Here is a 21,020-nt window from a genome sequence, read left to right on the forward strand (position 1 = left end):
AGATATGCTGAAAAAACCTTAACTAAAAACCGATAAGCATTGATTTTAGAGCAACGGGGAGTTAAATAATATTTTCCCTAGTTATTGTCGCAGAAAAACGGCCGGACAGACGGTCATGATTACGGCTATGATTAGATGGGGCTGTAGATTTTGTTTTAAAAAATAAAAAATATATAATAATATTTTGGGTCCCGCTGATCCATACATAAACATTATACCCTTTTCTTTTTAGCAATAAGTACTGAGTATATAATCAAGGGGTTGGGGATTGGAACGAAAGAGGCGAATGTACATAAAAATAAACTGCTAAGCGAATTGCGTGAGGCAACATTAAAGTAGGCAAACGGACGTTTTATTGATTTCTTTTCGCTGCTGCATCTACCTCTCTCTTTCCCTCTCACTCTTTAAACTCCTTTTTCGGCCAGCCTTTTGGCACTTGTGAATGTCAATGACTCGCGCTGGGGTCAGCTGATGCATAATAAACAAGCCAAAGAGAGAGAGAGATAGAGAGAAAGAGAGCGGAAGCGAGAGATAATGGCAAAGTTAAATAGTTAGCAGACATATGTATCTGAGATAGTGGCTTCCTGTGGGGCATTATCTTGTGTCTGGGTACAATTATGAGCAGCGCATTTTACTTGTTAAAAGATATGAAAAGTCTTATCACATAAGCATTGCCCGCATGAATCAGTTAATAAGAGGCATGTATACCTTCTCGGACATGACCATATTGTTGTCCTCGGTGCCGTAGACCGTTTCAGCGCCCGACTGTGGTCCACAATTGTTGAGCATTGTGTCATCGTTGTCCATCATGTTTGTTGTTGTTGTTGTCTTTGCTCTGTGTCTGTTGTGCCTCTTCCTTAATTACGCATTCGAGTGTGGGTGGCTGTGTGTATGTGTGTGTGTGGGGTTGGGTACACACTGTCACACGTCACGCGTTATGCAGCTTTCAACCCCAAACAACAACAAAACACTGTCCAGCTACTGTGTGTGCTGCACCCACACATGCACACACACTTACATACACATATACCGTCAATACAGGTGCAGTCGTTTGGCTATTTCTTTTCGTATTATTAATGAGTTTTGCTTTTGGTGTATATTATATAGCTCGATTATTTTTAATATAATTGCATTTTCTGGTTGTTCTGCGTGTCACTTATTTGCGTTTTTCGCTGTAGCTATGTTTGGCCATCATCCTCTTGCCCCCTCCATTTGCGACGTATATTTGACTACTTTTCATTTTTTCGCGTACTTTTTTCGCACATTACCACTACTCATTGCATTTGTATTTTATAGCCAGGGTATAACCACATAGCTAGAGTATAATTTAAAGCACTATTAACAATAAAACACGTTATTTTCAGCGCATTTTTACAATAAAAAATGAGGGAACAGCAGGCGAGCGACCGATTTTCGTGATTAATGAGAAATGACTGCAGTGTTGGTAATAGTCTAAAGTGCGTCAAAGTAACCATGTATCGCAGTCTGTAGACTATCGTACGTATTTAACTATCGATATATCGATTATCTTGACACGCTGTCATTTGACGTTTGTGTTGTTGGTGGATTTCGCTGTCGCAGCTGTTTTGTTTCATTTTTGCATTTAACAAATAAAATCCAACATGGTTTTTGTTAAAAACTGGGAAGACTTCGAAATCGCTGCCGAAAACATGTACATGGCGAATCCGCAAAACTGCCGATACACCATGAAATACGTGCACACCAAGGGACACATACTCCTCAAAATGACGGACAACGTGAAGGTATTAAATTTTGCTGAACAATAAATGAACTGTGCTAATGTACGTACGAATTTGCTTACAGTGTGTGCAGTATAAGGCGGAAAACATGCCCGATCTAAAGAAAATTGAGAAAATCACAAGCAATCTGGTTGGTCATATGGCATCAAAGGAATAGATGAACAGCAAATTGGCCACGGCAGCAGTTTGGATCGAACGAAACAACAACAATGTAAACGGTTTGTTGTTGTTGCTAACTGGACTGATCGCCGTGTGTTTCACCTACACTTGTTTAGTTTTTAAGCGTACTGGGCTCAAAGGCGGCTAAGCATGTGGTAACAAGAGTAGTTACTGTTTAAATAACATTTTATAAATGTTAGCTCTGTGCACAGCAGCCAGCCAAAAAGGCGCCAGTGCAGTTTTAAAATTTATCGTACTTTTCTATTTATTGTAATGTAAATGGCTGCAGTTAGCTGCATTATAGTGACATATTGAAATTAGTCCACATTTCCATGAAATGCTTTAAACGAATTAAATGGTGTTTTATAAGAAAATTATGTTTGTTTATTTTTTAGTATCGATTATCGGCTTGGGTAGCGCAATATATCGCCAAACACAATATGAACTATAGAGGGCGCAGCAAAACCGTTGACAATTCAAAAATATCAATGCACGAAATTAAACGCAATTCTTGTTTTATTTTTGTGTAACATTTTACACTTGTAAGCTAGGTAGTTTTGTAATTTTGTCGCTGCCACTTTGGTACAAAATGTTAATTGTTTAGCCATTAAAGCGATTAAACAGCCAAAGCAAACAATTTGCAATGCACAGGTGTATGTATGAGTCAGTAAAGGTGAGTGCGTGAGCGATGCGAAAGAACGTTGATGTGATGCTGCGGCTGCTGTTGCTGCTGTCCCTCAGTCGCTGACCGCAGTTACTCACTTAATAAGCGAAGAGTAAATATTTGAATATTTGCATATGAGGCACTCGAGTTTATTTGCCACAGGAGATTGACAGCAATGCCTCAAATCATAAGATCAGAGACAGAAAGAGAGAGCGAGCGAGCGAGTGAGAGAAAGAACGAGAGAGGGAGAGAGAGAGAGATCAGTAGCCCTGTCGGAACAGCAAAGTGTTGTTGACCAAATGCCACAACAAGAAGTGTTTGCCCATGCAGAATGAGTGTGCGGCTGCAACTAGGCAACTCAGTAGCCACTTTGGATTAAGGCACCTAAAAACGTTTGTTTGACCCAAAGAACGAGAAACGTTTTGAACGGATCGTTCGGCCGCTTTTGATCACCGTCACAGGCCCTACACTTGCAACTCAAGCAGCCTGGCACTTGGCTTTGATTAGAGCCCGTCGAAGCCGACGACGTACACCTGACTATTTCCGGCCCCCAGAGGTCGACTCTAGTGCCTTGAGACAAGCTCATTTGGCTTCTGTTTGTCGACGCGATCCGACTGCCGACCGTCCAGGGACCATTTGGAGGCATCTTTATCGGATGTTTGTGTTTGCCGTTTTGTGCTTTTGAATATGTTGTTTACCGTGCATCCATTGCAATCACAATCACAATCACTTTACGCGGCTGGCTTGAACACCCCTGATTCAAATGCACCATCGTAAACCACAAAACAGTCCAGGCTCATAAATTGAAAGCACCTAAAACGAAATCTACAAATCAAATAAATAAACAGCCAATCTGAAATATATATGATATAAGCGTGCAGCAGGGCTACCGGTATTTGAAAAAATATCATAAACCCAACATTCAACGATCGTTACAAGTCGATAAAGCAACCAACGACACCAACAACACCACCAACACCACAAGCACCATCGGGTTTAATTAGGCACAGTGGCTGGCCATGGTGGCACATAAAGAGTTACCCACGCTGCGATAAACTTGACAAATAACATAAATGCTTTTTATTGCGGGTGGGTTGGCTGACTTGGGCCTGTGCCCGCTTTTCAGGGGGGGGGGGGGGGGGGAGGGGGAGGGGAGCCGTCTCGTAAGCTTGCTCAAACAACGTGCCATAGACTGGGTGTACTTACTACTAGTATTACGCCGCGATGCATTTTATGACACCCACAGGCGTCAATTATAAAGATATTTAAGTACAGTTAGCTAGCAATTAGACGGGGTCTTCCGACTGCACATGGCAAAACAAATCCCTGAGATTTCAATTTTATATATATAAATTACGGCCATTGATAGTCGGTCATATGACAATTAGTTGTAAATTAAGACCATGTCACAATGCCTTATGCAAGTGCAAAAAAAGAAAATAAAGAAAAAAACTTAATTTAGCACGCATTTCAAAGGCTTAAACAAGATAGTCGGGTGCAACCGACTGCCCAATACTTGCTCACAGTCTCAGGTTGCTAGCCAAATTTATTAAGGGATAGCGAGTATCCTAGTTTTTGAATCGACTTTTGGAAAAGGTTAAGTGGCAAGGCTGCAAGAAGGTTTTGAGTTAAAGCGGTTCCACAAAAGTGAAGGAAACAGAAATTCGAAAATTGTTTAGTTAACATTAACAACTTTTTGAGTTAGATCCAGCTTCAAAGCATAAATAATCTAGGTCCCAAACATTGCCTCTATGTAAACATATTAGGTAGATGCAATATTTTCAGTACAATCGGCAATCGAGAATTAAAGAAATATAACGGATAACGGTATATACATACACGAAAAAAAAAATTTCGAACCAGCTTTAGCAGGTAGCTGGTTCAAACCACTGACAAATTATGTTTTATTTGCGTTTTGATGCTCGAACCGAACCTAAAGTCAGGCAGTTGGTTCGTACCATGAACTGAAGCCTAGATTCATAAGTCTTATTCAAAATATGATTTAGATATATCGAAATTGCTTTTCAAGATTTTCCATGCCTTCAATAGACATATCCATAGATTCTCAACACTTTATCGGACGCGAATATATACGACTATAAAAGTGTTAAAGGTATCAAGCACAAATATACCCTTTTCACTTTGGGAACGAGTGCCAAAATGGACGTCAAGCAGAGAAGCTTTGAGTCGGCCTCCTTTGCAGTTGGGTTGGCCAAGTTTGCATTGCTCAGTTTCCCTTCACTGTCGTCGTCCACTTGGGCTGTGCAAATAAGCCACGTTTAATTATGACCATTAGCCACTGTTGAGCGGCTACCGTTTTGAGTCAATACACTACAAACGGCTCTTGATGGCTTTTCGGCGCTTTTTCGGCGGCTCAAATTGAAATTTCGCTTTGTTGTGCAAATGGCGAGCGCAACGGTGACGACCCAATCGAAGATAATGCTCATTAGCGAGCACCTTATTGACGCAAGCCATTGACCGAATTGTGATATGCCCGATTTCTGTGACTCATGCCGCAGGGGGGTAAAATATGTATTATCTTTTAAAGTGCGGTCATAAGCATGATTTTTGATTAAATATTTTTTAGTGGAAAAAGTTTATATGCGTCTTAAGGAGTGGGGCTATCTACATAAAGAGTACTCTATATAAAAATTATGTCGGCAGAATTTGGTATATATACTGGCTCTTTGTGGCGGACAATAATATATAAGCATCTTATAGGGACTGTCTCATAAAACTATATATCTACAAAAATGCAAAATAAGTTATAAGATATATATACTTTTAGTTACCAAAGTTACGCCTCTTACTTAATATATAAATATACAGTGTTTAGTCTCCCAAACGACACCAAAATGTTGCTCATATACAGCGAAAACTCTCCTAACGGACAGGCCTATCAGGCGGACACCCGACTTAAGCAAATAATTTCTCAAATATCATTAATATATCTTTCAACATTAATATCATTAAGTAATTAAATATATCGAAAAATTCAAATTAGAGCTAGTCTAACTAAAATTTATTGAATAAAGATATAGATAAAATCGCTTAACTTTCTTTATTTAAATGTCAATTACTATACTTCGTCTTCTGAAGAACAGTGCAATAAACTGACTGCTGAGTATAGAGGTTTTTTCTTTATAAGCATATCTAGCTTTTTGCTAAAAATCGAATCGTTACTATGAAATCATTCGGTGACAATTATTATTTAACACCTTATTGTTTAGTACGATCACTTCCTGGCTTTTTTTTCGCATTTAAAATCGTAAAGAAATAAACATGATTAACCGGAAGAGGCTACAGCTCTGGACTTTGCCTGACGTCAGGCACTGCCCTTAGTAATATATGTAGAGCTATCGATATCAATATCATTCATCATCTTGTTATAGCTGGCTAATCAATGTCGGTGAGCAAGGGTGACACAATGTCTATAAGGAAACAAAATATCATTTCATTATAATTGAATCACTTTACAAGCGATACGACTTTTTCAAGAAATTGCACAGCTATCAATGTTTTATAGAAATACTAACGTTAATTGGAAACTGAAATTCAAGCCAGCGGAGTAAACAGATTTGTCATAGTCTCTAGACCCAACCTTATAGATTTGGAAGGGCGGAGTGTTCCGCTTTTGGGCACTCTCCGAGCTATCGGAGCACACAAATCAAAAGAAAAAGAACAGAAAATGTAAGGCAACTTCCAAAGTTGTTGTTGTTGTTGTTGATAAATGCAATTGTTGTTAATAATACATGCTATACGTGGTTATATACGACTTTTGGTTGGGCCGCACTCGTAATATGTTATTTATAACGAGGCATTGGGAGGGTAGGCCGGCCCAACGTTGGCAGTTGCCTGGTAAATCAACGTCTATGATTAGAGCTTAATACTTGGCAAATTGATAAATCAAATGTTTTTACTATAAATGGCGGATCGGTGGCTTATCTTGGGAAAACCAATCTACATGAAATCGTACGCTAATCACTAGATTTGCCCGCCTCGAGTGGCCATTTCCGTGCGGTAGTTTTCCAAAAGCATGGCGCGATTTAAAACGCGCCCAACTTCAAATTTCATCTTCAGCTTCAGATTCAGCTTTTGGATCTTCACCGCATCCGCAGCTGTTTACCCATTAGCGTTTGGGGCGACTAAAATGTTTGCGCTGCGGCGTCGCCTTCGTGGTTGCCGTCTGCCATTTGGGTGGGGCGGAGTCGGAGTCGGAGTCGAGCATAAAATCATTTTCTCTAAGCATTTTTGGCATTTATTTACCTACGAATTATTGCAAATATAAGTACAGACCGGCGCGTAAGTGCGGTAGCTTCACTGTCACTGTCTTTCCGCTAAGTGTCGACAATTTGATTGTCGAACTTAAAAGCCAGCGAGTGGTTGCCACTGGCGCCACTTTGTCCCACACATTGTGCCCAAATGTAAATTCAAATTGAAATTCCCTTTTAATGGAGATTAATGCGCGCAGAGGCGCCCGTTGCTGTTGACTTTGCTAAATGTTTTCCAAAAAAACTACCTCTATTTATTTATTTATGATTTTGTTTTATTTTTTTCGCATTGTTTATGACTGCCGGCTAATTAGGAACGTGGGAAAGAGCTGAGATTCCCTGGCGACAACGTGGCGTATGCGTTATGTGCGACTGTGGTTAACTCAGATTCAGGTTGGTTTTAAGAGATGTAACTAAGTGCTTAACAAAATGGCAAATTAACTTGTTTTTAGCTAAAATATTGCCTTGAAATAAACAAAAAATATTGAGAGCTAAAGCTGAGCAATTAAAAAATGTAAAATAATTAATTTAATTAGAAAATTTTGTGAATAATGTGACAATAAATATAAATATCTTATTTACATATAAGAAGAGTGTAATATCCAAAAGAAAATATTTTCCACCTTGCAGTAAAAAGAAAAAATTATTATCCGAAGTCTAACCCTTCCAATTAGGGTCACCATCACATCCTCCTACCATCCCCTAACATTAAAAGAAGGGAAAAACAAAATAAATCTTAAAGTATAACACCTCGATAATCTGTCTGTAACAAATACAACCAACATATTATCGGTATATCATTTCCCAATCTTTAGTTCCCTTCAACAAACCTAACTTAAAAGTTCTCTTGGCCAATCGTTAGCTAAACTTTGCACCCGTTGCCGCAATCGGCCCAACTGCCATCTGTAAATCCACTTGAGAATCCACAAATCAAGCGATACAACTTAATATAACCCACATATATAAATGCCGCCCCAAAATAAAACGATTAGCAAACAATGGAGCTGAGAAATATTTCTATTTCACATTTATGAGCAAATCAATCAATTTCAATGCAATTTCAATTAGAGTGCCACAAAGTAGAGGAGCGCGATAAGACCTCACCTTTTATAGCTGAGGCGACTCGGGCCGATCACAAACCAATCAAACTGACCGAAGGGTGGCCATAAAACATGGCCCGGGGCCCCAAAATGAAACTCCGTTCTAGCCGTTGAGATTCAGTTCAGGTGTGTTATCGTGCTCGAGCTGCCCGATTTCCGAATGTATAATAAACAATTTTAATATTTTTTAATTATGAAAACACGTTGATTATATAAATTAAATCGCAGACGCGATTAGATTACGGCTCGAGTGACACTACGACGCTTAAAGTGCAATTTAAACGGCTTTAAACAAATTTCTATAATTTTCTATACCTCTATTTCTATAGACCAGGTAACGCTATCGCGGTTCTGATTATGCGCCCTCTGAAAATGGGTGTATGGGATTGGGGTCTTGAGAGCGTCAAGCGTCTGGCGGACGCATGCCCACTTCGGCTGATATGCGCTTTGAATTAATTGAAAATTGATTATTGGCGATGGCAAAGGAATCGATAAGAATGCGGTGAGGTGGGATAAGGTGGGGTGGGGGGGCTAGACTCTGGGTGCTAGACCAGTGCCACCTACCGCTTCAGGCTCTCGATAAGCAGTTGGGCAACGGGCTTTAATAATTGAAAATTAATCCATCATAATAGACGTCAAAGACGAGTGAGAGGATGACGAGAACTGGCACGATAAGTGCGCTCAAAAAAATTAAATGAAATAAAATAAAATAAAATAAAGAAGAAAGAAAAACAGATAATAAATTATGAGCACAGTCTGAAAGACAAACAGAGCCTAACCGAAAATAAAATATTGATATCTGAACACACAGACAAACAGACAGAGGCCCTGGCAAAGGGATAGGGATAGCCAGGACACGATAACAGCAGCAACGGCAGCGTCATCATTATCTGGCAATTGAATTTACAAAACAAATAATTACAAAATGCAGTACAAATATGAAAGAAAATGTGACTCGAGTAACTCGTCACTCTTCCTCCATCTCTCTCTCTCTCAAGTCTCTGATCAAATACGGAATACAAATCAAAATGCGATTTTCAAGCAGCCAAAAGGTGGCCTTATCTGCGGCACACACGTTTATGTACCCGATACCCGACTGGAGAGCCCGAGCTCGGGCTCGAACTCAGACCTGGCGCTATAAGGAAGTGTGCCCCGTGTGTTACGTCGAAAGGTTAAAAAACTTTGTCGCAACAACAACAACAAAAGCACCAACAACGACAACGGCAGCAAAATGTATCTGAGCAAACAACTGCCGTGCATTGCTACACATTTTCTTCCACTATCCGAAGTGGTTGAGTGGTTGTGTGGTTGACTGACTGGCTGCCTGGTTCATTGGTTCGCTGCCTGGCTGATGGTATTCAATTCAATGGCAGCGAATTTGTTTACGCTGCGCCTAATGAGGCAACTTTATTTGTGCAGCGCAGCAAGACGCGACCGCAGCTCTCAGACTGAATGGGTATAGGTGCAGTTACAGATACAGATACAAATAAATATTTCATATATTGATAGACTTACATCAGCTGGTAAGGCTTATTTAAGATAAAAGCAGAAAAGATTAGGCTAAAACTAATACAATTCGATGCGAAACTTAATGTTTGCAGATTAATTGAAAAAATATATATCCCGGCCATGTGTGCTCAAAGGTCACAGCTTTAACAGATTCCAATTTTTGACAATTTTAATTGGGTAATACTAATTACAAAATAAGGATTTTTAACTATCGCCCTACTACGCAATTCTCATTAATTCATGTAAGCTTCGCAGGTTTTCATGCTTTGATTATATATGTGGCTTGTGTCTGTGTGCTTTTGAAAAACAAATCTCAGCTTATTATCTCACTTCAATATACTCTTTTTTCTTCTCATTCTCCCTCTTACTCTTTCTCTCTCTCTCATTTTATTACCCTTTCTCCTCTTACTCTACTCTACTCAAACTCTTAAGCTCTGTACATTTTCTGCTCTTCTACTAATATATAAATATTTGAAAAATTTTATATTTACATATATATAAACAGTAACATATATTAGTTATTTAGATTTGGACACGGGTTATCTCCTAGTAATAAACAAGTGATTATTTGAGTGATCGAAGTACTGGGGGAATTTTTAAAGTTTATTTTCCAACCACTCGCAGGATAGAATATGTATAGTAAGAAAAGAAGAACATATTAAAAGGTTTAATTGAATTCATGAGAATCGCATAGTAGGGCGATAGTTAAAAAGTGCAGCGGGATTTTTAAAAAAGTGAAGCAAATTTACTGTGCGTTTGGCATAAAAATTCCAACAGATGTACGCCCATATATATATATGTATATACATAGAAAAAAGCGAAGTTGACCTAGGAATTAAGAGTTACCTTCACGCTAACCCCGAAGTGCGGAGTGGCTTGTGTGGGTGGTTTGAGAGAAGTTGTCTTTTTCTGAACATATTTACAAAATGAAGTTCATCTCGTCGCTCGGCATAGGGTGTCTCCTAGTCGGACACTGCCGACTAGAGCACTCTTGTTAAAATCTAATTGATTCATTTTCATCATCAAATCTAATCCTCCAGCCCACAGCTAGATTGGAATAATTTGTAATCGTTTAGCAATCGCTTACCACTTACCAGCGCAATTTCCTCTTTAAATCCTCTTTTATTGCTCGCGAGCTATACGTCGAACAGCTTATCAATCTTGCAAATTTTATACACACCCCAATTTCATTTGTGGCATTATCGTCATCAAAGTTAACGCAGTGGCTGTTCACAATTTCGTAATACCTATATACGCAACTGTCCTGCCTGACACATTTACAGGCAAGCAAATACATACATATAATAAATAAAATTCAATAAAACTCATTTATCAGTTTTTAATAAGTTTGCTCTGTATGGAAGTCCCAGCAATAACAACAACGAGCAAATCAATTCGCTCACTTAATGAAAAAAACACAACTCAATTATAAACTTTATCAGGAATGGGGGGAAGCAAAAAAAAAAAAAAGAAAAAAAAACAACAATGAGACAAACGCGCATACGTTAAAAGTATTTTTCAATGTTGAAAATGAATTAAAATTTTATGTCAATAAATGAAATTTACTTTATTATTGCCATCGCATATGCGCACTTCCAAAGTCTATATTGATATAATATGTTATGATGAAGATAAAATATATATTGATAATGATGTCGAGGAGCTGATGTGCGGCTGATAACTGATGACTGATGCAAAATGATTTTTTATAAACGAAAATCGAATATTGCTTAGCTTAAGTTATGGAAACTACAATAATTGGATCAACAATTTAAACAAATAAAAGATAATATAATGAAAATAATAGAACATATTTATATTAATGAAGAATAATATTTAATTTGAAAAAAAACTTTTGAAGATTTGATGTAAAATGTTAAGGAATTAAATATTACAGAAATCTATACGAAAATGCTCGAATCCCACTAATAGTAATAATAAAAATAATAAGATTTAATAATAAATTATTGTTAATAATAATAATGATAATAATAATAAGAATAATAATAATTATTGAATTTAATATTATGAGATTTAATTATGCCATTACCAATAAAGAGGCAATCACTATATGCATAATAATGTTAAGTAATAAATAATAATAATAACTCATTATGCAAATCGAAATTAAAAGGGCAATAATTTTGCACTTAATAAAATGCGGTATTTCCATTAATCAATGACTCGCCTCAGTTTGCATTGTAAATTGTAATAATAAATAAAAATACAATTTTATTTGTTTTTTTTTCATATAGATTTACTCTGAGTGAACGCAACTCGGTCAACATAATTAGTCAATGCTTAAATATGCAGCGCGTACTTGTAGATACGAGCAATCTGTATGTGTATCTGTATCTGTATCTGTATCTGTATCTGTATCTGTATCTGTATCTGTATCTGTATCTGTATCTGTATCTGTATCTGTATCTGTATCTGTATCTGTATCTGTATCTGTATCTGTATCTGTATCTGTATCTGTATCTGTATCTGTATCTGTATCTGTATCTGTATCTGTATCTGTATCTGTATCTGTATCTGTATCTGTATCTGTATCTGTATCTGTATCTGTATCTGTATCTGTATCTGTATCTGTATCTGTATCTGTATCTGTATCTGTATCTGTATCTGTATCTGTATCTGTATCTGTATCTGTATCTGTATCTGTAATGGATCTGTATCTGTATGTGTATGTATATCTGTATCTGTATCTGTAATGTATCTATATCTGTATCTGTATCTGTATCTGTAATGGATCTGTATCTGTATGTGTATGTATATCTGTATCTGTATCTGTAATGTATCTGTATCTGTATCTGTATCTGTATCTGTATCTGTATCCGAATTTGTATCTCTATCTGTATATGTATCTGTATCTATATATGTATCTGTATGTGTATGTATATCTGTATTTGTATCTGTTTCTGCACCTGCATCTGAATCTGTACCTTTATCTGTATACAGATCTGTATCTGCATCTTTATATGTATCTGTATCTGTGTAGCTGTATCTCTGTATCTGTATCTGTAGCTGTCGCTCAGTAGCTGTACAGCCATGAGTTTATATCAGCGTAAAAATTATTTATTGATAACGCAATTTAATGCCAATTATTTGTACATAAATATTTGCTTAATTATCAATTGCATGTCGCGCTCAATTGACGTGGGCGTGGACATGGGCGTGGGTGCTGGTGCGGCATCAATAGACCGCGTGATTAATGACATCGAGTACCGCTCCATTCTAGCTACTTAAAACTGCGCATTGTTTTTCAAATGTTTGCAAATCTTGTCAAAATTTACTGCATAAACAAATCGTTTGGCTTTAAAGTGACTTTGAAAAGGCCAACCCTTGCGCCAATAAGCCGCTCCTCAACCCTTAAACACAAAACCCATGGCACATTGTTTGCCCTACTAATGGAGCTCTGTGAAATTGTTGTCAAATTTCGCGGGTGTCACACATTTTTATAGCATTATTGTGCATTTATCGGCTGAATTAACACGATTGAGCCAATACGCAAGGGTGGCTGCCATTGAGCTTGCCGAGGGGTTGGCTGCGACACGCCCCCTTTGACCACAACTGCCAAATTGCAGCAACATATGCGACAATTTTATTTATTCTTTGACATTTGCTTTATAATGCCTGATTAGAGTCGTGCTAATATGCCTGAAAAAGCACTTACTCCATGGAGTGGGCGTTGAGTGAAGAAGTGGGTGGCTGAGTGGAGTTTGCGGGGCGTCTGAGTGATGTAAACTAAAACAGTGTATTATACCGAGGACAATGCAATATACCATAACTCCCCATGAACCCCAAGCATACCCTCTGTCATCTCTGCATCTCTGTTGTTTGTTGTGTACGGTAAACTATTTTGGAACAACATAAAATCATAGTGGCTGCTGGCCAGCTGCTGCTCCAACTCCCCATAGCAGCCCGTAAATGTTAGTTAAATGCACGTGGATGAGTAGATAAATATCGTATAATGAAAATAAAATAGGAAAGGGCTAACAACAACACCGCAACAAAAGCAACAACAACAACAACAGGCAGCTAGAACAACAGCAATCAGTCGCAATCCACGTTGCAGTCATCGCACTAATTTCGAGCTAGTTTTTGGGTTCCATTTCGGATTCGTGTTGGCCGAGTACGTGGCCAAAGAAAATACACTTTAGCACGTTTCTTGTTAGCCAACAGTTTTCTGGCTGCCCGTCTACCCGTGCAATGATATAGTTCTTACCCACACATGTTTAGACAACAAATATATGTGAAATGTTTTCAACTACAACATGCTACTCCAGACTCTGGAGCTCCTGCAGCTCTAGTGGCAGCTGCATCGTCCGTTGTTTATTTTGGCATAGGTGAATAGTTCAAATTAAGGCGCAGACATTAGATGAACAACAAAAGTTGGACAACAAAGAGCTGGGCGCATGGTTGGGGCTTGTAGCATGCTCTGATATCTGAGTAGAAAGAGTTGAGGTTACGAGGCGATTGAAGAGCTGTAACTGCTTCTAAGCCATATGTAATCTGAGGACACATGCTAAGTGGGCAGTGGGTGGTAAATTTTACAGAGTTTCCTTGAAAATATTGAAATATATATAGTTCAAATTTATACTTCTTAGCGATTGTGGATGTCAGAACTATGATACTGCGAAAAATGAAAACAAGACTCATCATGATAACCCAAAACATCCTCTCCAGACCTAAAAGTACCTAAACCGATTTTCATGCTTATTGGCATTATGAACATGGATTAGATTGATTTTACTTGCAAGTATGAATGACAGCTACTAAAATTCGGTTTGGCTAGTGAGTAACAACTAGTCAAGCACTCTCAACTAGCTACTCTTCTACCTAATCACAATGCAACTGATTCATAATGTCATCTAGAGAGTCTGCGACACAATAAATGTCAACACGCACATTCAATTAAAGAACCAAATCGTTTTGTCTATAAAACGTTTACCAGACTAAAGGCACAACATATAAGCAAGGCCATCCCTTTCTGGTGGTTATTATAAAAAATGCATTATATGGACATTAGCTGGTTGGGACGAAAAGTCGGGCAAGCAAGTTATAAAAACCCGAATGATGATGATTTTGCCAAACGATGATGGACATCATTTATATCACTTATTGTGCGGCCTACCGATTTGAGTGGCCATAACAATTGAATATCAATGAGCCGACGACGAGGGACATTATCGATTTTCATGCTTAAAGCGTGGATTTATCTGGGGCTTGAAGCCCCGAAACGAATGTCAGTCAAGTCGAGTCAACTAACTGTCTCCTTAATTGCTGCTCTAATGATGTGCCAGGCTAACCAGACAAAGACAGAGCCGACGCCCAAGTTGATTATGAAGTCGAGGCCAACCCCAACCCCAACCCCAACCCAGACCCAGATCCAGACCCAAACTCGTCTGCAGCAGAACTGGCTCAACACTCCATAATGATGGCAATTATAGCTCGTTTTTCCAACAATTTATATGAAATTTTGCAGCCAGGAGCGCCAATCAACTGGCCACGCCTCCGCACACACGCACACACGCACACACACAGGCACACACGCCGCACACGACATTTTTTCCACTGGCAATAAATGGCAACGCCCAGCGTATGTTGCCAGTCCGCTTGCACTCACACATGTGCGAGCGAGTTGGCATGCGCTGAGCGCCTCCATCTTGAAAGCGTGCTGCCAAAAGAGAGCGAACGTTGCGTATTTGAGAGTGAGCGTGTGAGAGAGAGAGAAAGGGAGCGAGCGCCCACAAGTGAGCGAAGTAGGTGCTAACTAGTGTCGGGTGGTGGGCAATTATCAAGTTATGCGAGCGTACACTGTGAAAATTCATTTAGTACAAATACAAGTTCTTGCGCGAAATGTGAATATCTAAAATAATGCATGTGTATATAAGATAATAATACTTTTGATTATATTATATATTATTTTTGTATTTACCCTATTTATTAATGCTTGTGTATATAAAATATATATTTTTTGTATATGTAATATATTATTTTTGTATATCGCTGAAGTTTCACTATTTATTTCAAAAATATATTTTTCGGAATTCTAATTGCCTGTAAGCCAGGAGCTGGCATCTTAAGTTGGATAAAAAATACAAGAATTTTTTTTTCTGTGAAATACTTGGGAGTGTACATGGACCGCAGACTCATATGGAAGCTCCTTATAAAATCGAAACAAATATAACTTAAAGCGAAAAATTGCATTTAAAATTTATTCATATTTTAAAATGTAGAGTTAAGTAAGTAAATGATTTATGTATATTAATGTAAAAATATAAGTTATAAAAATACATATAAAATATATTGAGAGTCGGGCTCGAATCCTAGGCTAGTATATGGATATAGACGAAGGCATTAGCATAATAATATAATATATGAATAATATGAAAAGTTTAAAAAGTACATAAGAGGACATACATTTTGCGCTCAGTGTACACGGCCCAGCCGCCGCAAGACATTTCTCTCATTGCGCTGCCCGTCAACCCACCCCAATAAACCAGCTCTCACGCACACACACATACACACACATACACACATAAACACACTCGCACTCGTGTGTACAATGACGAGTTTGGGAACAGCCCAATCATTGCGATATGCGACTCTATATGACACGGGCACGGGCCGGCGTTGAGCACAGTCGTTGATTAGCGCTCGTCGCGTCGAGTTCGCAGTCGCAGTCAGAAATTGTAGACGCGCGCTTTGCCGCAAACAAACAAACAAAAAAAAAAGAGAAAAGAAACGGAAGCAAATCGCACGCCGTCTAGTGTTGCCGCCAAGTGTTGCAAGTGTTTATCGCCAGCAATTTAAAGAACAAGCAAAATTAAATATTAATAACAATAACAATTATAATAATAATAGCAAGCAGCATAAGAGTGTAAGTCGCAAAGAAAGTCGTAAGACAAAGCATGTCCAGTGCACAAGTGTCTCAGCCGCCGCCGCCCAACACGCAGCAGCAGCAGCAGCCGCAACAGCAGACGCCGCACATTAGCCAGCTGCTTATTAGCCACATAGCCGCCGCAACGCAGCATCGCGCAAATACCACAACACCACCCGCCGCCGTCGCCGTCGCCGCCGCCGCCTCCGCCTCCGTTGACTACGATCAGTGCAGCAACAATTCGACGCTGTCGCCATCGCCCAGATCGAGCGGCAGTCACAGTCCAGCGACCGCTGCAGCAGCATCGAGTCCAACGCATTCAACGGCCACGACAGGCTCACCGCACAGCGCCTACGCACCCATACATAGCCCAGCGGCGTCTCTAGAGAGCGGCCCAGCGGAACAGCAACAACTGCAAACGCAGTCGCAATCGTCGCAGCTGGCAGTTGCAGCACCCGCCATGCCGCTGCTGGTGGCGCCCATACCGCTGGCCTGTCAGGCGACGGGGCCACCGCCAACGCATCATACGCACGCACATGCTCCGCATCCGCGTCTCTATGTTGAGAGCGGTTTCCCGTCACATCATGTGCCACATGCGGCCCTGGTGAATGGCGCTTATCCGCTGCCACGGCTGCCACTTGCAACCGTGATGCTGCCCGCCAATGCACCAGCTGGCGCAACAACGCTGCCGCCGCCACCGTCCGTGCCCATGCCAAATGCCAGCTGCTCGCCGCCCTCAAACACAGCGCTGCAGCAGGCCCAGAGTCAGCCCAAGAAATCGTTCTGCATCGAGGCGCTGCTCGCCAAGAATCAGCATCAGTCCGGCGATAGACCGCCGCCGACAGCAGCCGAGATGATTGTCGATGATCATCGTTTGGCCGCGTTGCACTATGCCCGGGATCACGCGGAACTGAATCACGCCTTTGTGGCAGCTTCGAATGCAGCCGCAGCTGCCGCGGCCGCCGGCATCAGCGAACACGAGGCACTGCAGCGAATACGCGAGTCGCGGGAATATGACTCACCCAGTCCCGACGGCATGTCCAGGTGGGTTTGCGATTAATGGTTTAATTCTTGAATTGAGCAATGAGATCTTCGATTTGAAAAGGGGTTTTGGCTATGAATTGTGAAATGTTGAGTGATAGAGTAGAGATAAGACTTAAGGATCTCATGATATAAATTGAAGAAGTAAAGCCCGTTTATAAGACACATATTATAATAATTTACTGCTATCTTTAAGAATTCGCAAAAGTATATTGTTTGAAGAATTTGCTAAACAAATCATAGAAGATCGTAGGTCAAGTGGCTTATGCTTATTTAATATTTCATAAAATAATTAATCTGAAGGATTTGCTGAAGACATTATAAACAAATCTTCTCTTTATCTAGATTTCTAGGGATAAGATAATATAAGACTTTGTAGATAAGCAATCGATATGTGTAATATACATTCTTTAGAAAGTTTCAAGCACATTTCTTTAAAATGGAAAACCTTCTGTTTAATTCTGTGATTAAAATATTTATAAATTTTCTATAAATGTTGCGCTTGGAAATTTTAAATTCTCAATGAATATTCAAGTGAAGTGACAAAAAGCAAATGGTGTAGAAAGGAATGAGCCTGGCTTTAAGATTGGCTTTACTTAAAATATTCCCCATACTTTATTTAAATTATTTACCTATGCTTTATGCCTTTCTCAACTTAAATACCTCATGGCCCCGCCTTATGCAGTAGCTGCCTGGCAAATCCGACAAAATGCCAACAGCGAATACCAACAATGCTTTTGGGCTTTAAAGCGGCTTTGTTAGCACTCGACAACATGGCCAAAAAGCCAAACCAAACTGTTCACGTTGCCTTCATTATAATTGCGATTACGTATACGCCATGTATGTGTGTGCTTGAGTGTGTATCTGTGTGCGTGTGTAATGCGAATTTTCCAAGTGTGTGCGAGGTGGCAAAGCAAACAAATTACGTTTTGCAGCCAGGCGACGCGCTTTTTAATTGTTTTCAAAATTGTCGCGTAACTTATTTGTTGTAGAGCTTAGATAATTGTGCACTTTACAGGGTGTTTAATTTTTGTGTCTATCAATTCGACAGATCTGAATCTCCCAGCTCATCGCATCGCTCCAGCCCGCCCATCAGTCCGGGCTGTGAGGATCAGCAGCCACAGCCCGCGCATCATACACAGCATCTGGGCATGCGCATGTCCGATTTGCATGATGAGTTCAAGAAGCCGGTGCCACCGCACAGTCCCATACGGCCGCAAGATTTTCCCCTTTATGCGGGCGGACACCCCTATCAGCTGCTGGCGCCAGGCGGCTCAGCTTTTCACAGGCCGCTGGATCCCTCCGGCAAGCCGATTCCGGTGAGCATGACAGCTGCTCCAAAATGAACTTTATTGTGTGCTAAATCGATGCTGTTCTCCCTCTCTCTTTCCTCTAACTACTCTTGCAGATACCCATGGGCCACAATTTTATGCCCTCCCAGCTGCAGTTTGAGTTTTTGGCACGCGCCGGCATGCTGCATCATCGCATACCCGAACTGGCCGCCTATCCGCATCATGCGATACTGGGCAAGACGCGAAGACCGCGCACCGCCTTCACATCGCAGCAGCTGCTCGAGCTGGAGAAACAGTTCAAGCAGAACAAGTACTTGTCGCGACCCAAACGCTTTGAGGTGGCCAGCGGCCTGATGTTGTCCGAGACGCAGGTGAAGATTTGGTTTCAGAATCGACGCATGAAATGGAAGCGCTCCAAGAAGGCGCAACAGGAGGCCAAGGAGCGGGCCAAGGCGCAGCAGCAGCAGCAAAGCTCCAACAGTGCTGCCAGCAGCGGCAGTTAGTTTCGCTTGGAGCGGCAGCTAAAACTTCACTTCTAGTCAGGCACCGGAACAGGCGTCCAGCTGGTGAGACACCCTGTATGCTGTATGCCCTGTACGCCAAGCCCCCCTTTGGCAAGCTGACCAAAATACATTTCATGAGATTGCGCAAAATTAGCTTCGCAATTAGTTGAAATTTTTGGTCATTGTTGTTGTTGCTTTGATTTTCTGTTGTTGTTGTTGTATTTATAAAAACGATGTGGGAATTGATTTCGCGGGCCACAGCAACAACAACAACAAGAACAAAGCGGACTGTGTGATATATGTAAACCAGAAAAATATATATAAATTAAACACTGCTACATAAAAGTATTTGCCCCATGTACATATTACTAATAAACTGTACAACACAAAAAATCTATCAATTAATTTAACTTACTTTAAATATAATACACAAATATACAAATAAATGAGATTAGTTTAGTTTAGTTTAGTTTGTAAATTGTCACGATCGTTTCTTGTGTAATTGTGTAAATAATTGTAATTATGTAATTTTAAACGAAATGTTGTCGCCAAATGTTATCGTCTCGCGACTGCGCTAGTAAATTTTATTACATTTATTTGGAAATCGAAAATGGAAAATAAAATGTGCTATACAAATGTCAAATGGAGTTTTGTCTTGCAGATGAAGGGATGAAGGGAATGGAGTATGGGAAAAATTATGTGAAAACTTAGTATACTTGGAGAAAGCCAGCCTTATTTAATTTAAAATAAATATTTCTTATAAATCAAATGAACTTTTGACATACAGAAACTGCTTAACAAAATTTTTGTTTCTAATATTGAGTAAAGTTTGTAATGTAGGTAACTGCAGCTAATTTGTAGCTTGGATTAAATTTAAAAAAAATCTCTAAAGTTCCTATTGGATTCAAACATTAAAGTGAAAAATATTATTTTAAACTCTGTTAAGAACTCTGATGATGGCGAAAGTATTGAAATAATAAAAGAACGTAAGTTTGAGAAAGAAGATAGGATTTTCTTTTAAAATCAAATGAACTGTTAACATACAGAAAAGTTTTTTTGAAGAATTCTAAAGATTGCAAAAGTTATGAATCGGATAAAGAACGTTTTTTAAAATAAATTGGATCAGGAACAAAAATATCTCTGGAGCTCCTACAGAATCCTAACATATAAAACCTCTCATTTAACATTCTTTAAAGAGTTCCCAAAATTGCGAGAGAATTGACTTTTATAAAGTTGTTTTAAATAGATTGGATCATACCCAATCCTAACATTTACAAGTAAGAGGTTCTAGTCGGGAGCTCCCGACTAGGGGATACCCTGAGACCTCTTCTTCCGACAGGCGATAGGCATAAAATGAAAAATACTTGATATATATACTATTCTAGAAGCTACATGTCAAGTTTGGTGACTCTAGCTTATTTTATTTGCCGAAATTGCTCAAAAAACAGGATTTCTATATCGATTTATATCGGTTTCTTAGAAACGGGGCAAGTTATCGACTATCGGAAACAAATTCGATCTGCGCGGGGACTAGGAGGACCTTTAGCTAAATATTCAAGTCTCTAGCTCTTATAGGTTTTGAAATCCTTGCGTTCATACATACGGACAGACGGACAGACGGACAGACAGACAGACGGACATGGCTAGATCGACTCGGCTATTGATGCTGATCAAGAATATATATACTTTATGGTGTCGGAGATGCTTCCTTCTGCCTGTTACATACATTTGCACAAATACATAATACCCCTTTTACCCATTTTCAATGGGTTCAGGGTATAAAAACAAAAATCTCATTCAAAATTTCTTTAAGAACTCTAAAGATCCGAATAGTA

The 21,020-nt window shown here is 39.6% G+C and overlaps 3 protein-coding genes across 15 annotated transcripts in view; 2 read left to right on the top strand and 1 right to left on the bottom strand.

Annotated features, from left to right (window-relative positions):
• syd (JNK-interacting protein syd) overlaps window positions 1-21,020 on the bottom strand; it is a 37,298-nt gene that overhangs the window by 8,245 nt on the left and 8,033 nt on the right. For 12 of the 13 annotated variants that reach the window (XM_064692081.1, XM_064692078.1, XM_064692084.1 and 9 more), the window contains exon 1: window positions 709-1,435. The exons of the other annotated variant lie outside the window; for it this stretch is intronic. In XM_064692081.1, the coding sequence (XP_064548151.1) occupies window positions 709-810 (102 nt within the window). In that variant the 5' untranslated portion in view covers window positions 811-1,435. Of the gene's footprint in view, window positions 1-708; window positions 1,436-21,020 lie in introns of those variants that run through there. 13 annotated transcript variants of the gene reach the window in all.
• On the top strand, window positions 1,551-2,293 carry Srp9 (signal recognition particle 9). The gene is made up of 2 exons (XM_064692094.1): window positions 1,551-1,763; window positions 1,825-2,293. The coding sequence occupies exons 1-2, from the start codon at window positions 1,623-1,625 to the stop codon at window positions 1,915-1,917; spliced, it is 234 nt and encodes a 77-aa protein (XP_064548164.1). The 5' UTR covers window positions 1,551-1,622; the 3' UTR covers window positions 1,918-2,293.
• exex (extra-extra) lies at window positions 16,088-19,828 on the top strand. Its single transcript, XM_064692097.1, has 3 exons — window positions 16,088-17,393; window positions 18,442-18,709; window positions 18,799-19,828. Exons 1-3 carry the CDS (start codon window positions 16,381-16,383, stop codon window positions 19,183-19,185), a joined length of 1,668 nt encoding a protein of 555 aa, XP_064548167.1. The 5' UTR covers window positions 16,088-16,380; the 3' UTR covers window positions 19,186-19,828.

This window comes from Drosophila montana, unplaced genomic scaffold (genome assembly GCF_035044405.1).
Source record: "Drosophila montana isolate Dmon_TW-CO22-7 unplaced genomic scaffold, ASM3504440v1 contig_3526_1, whole genome shotgun sequence".
Classification (NCBI taxonomy): Eukaryota; Metazoa; Arthropoda; class Insecta; order Diptera; family Drosophilidae; genus Drosophila; species Drosophila montana.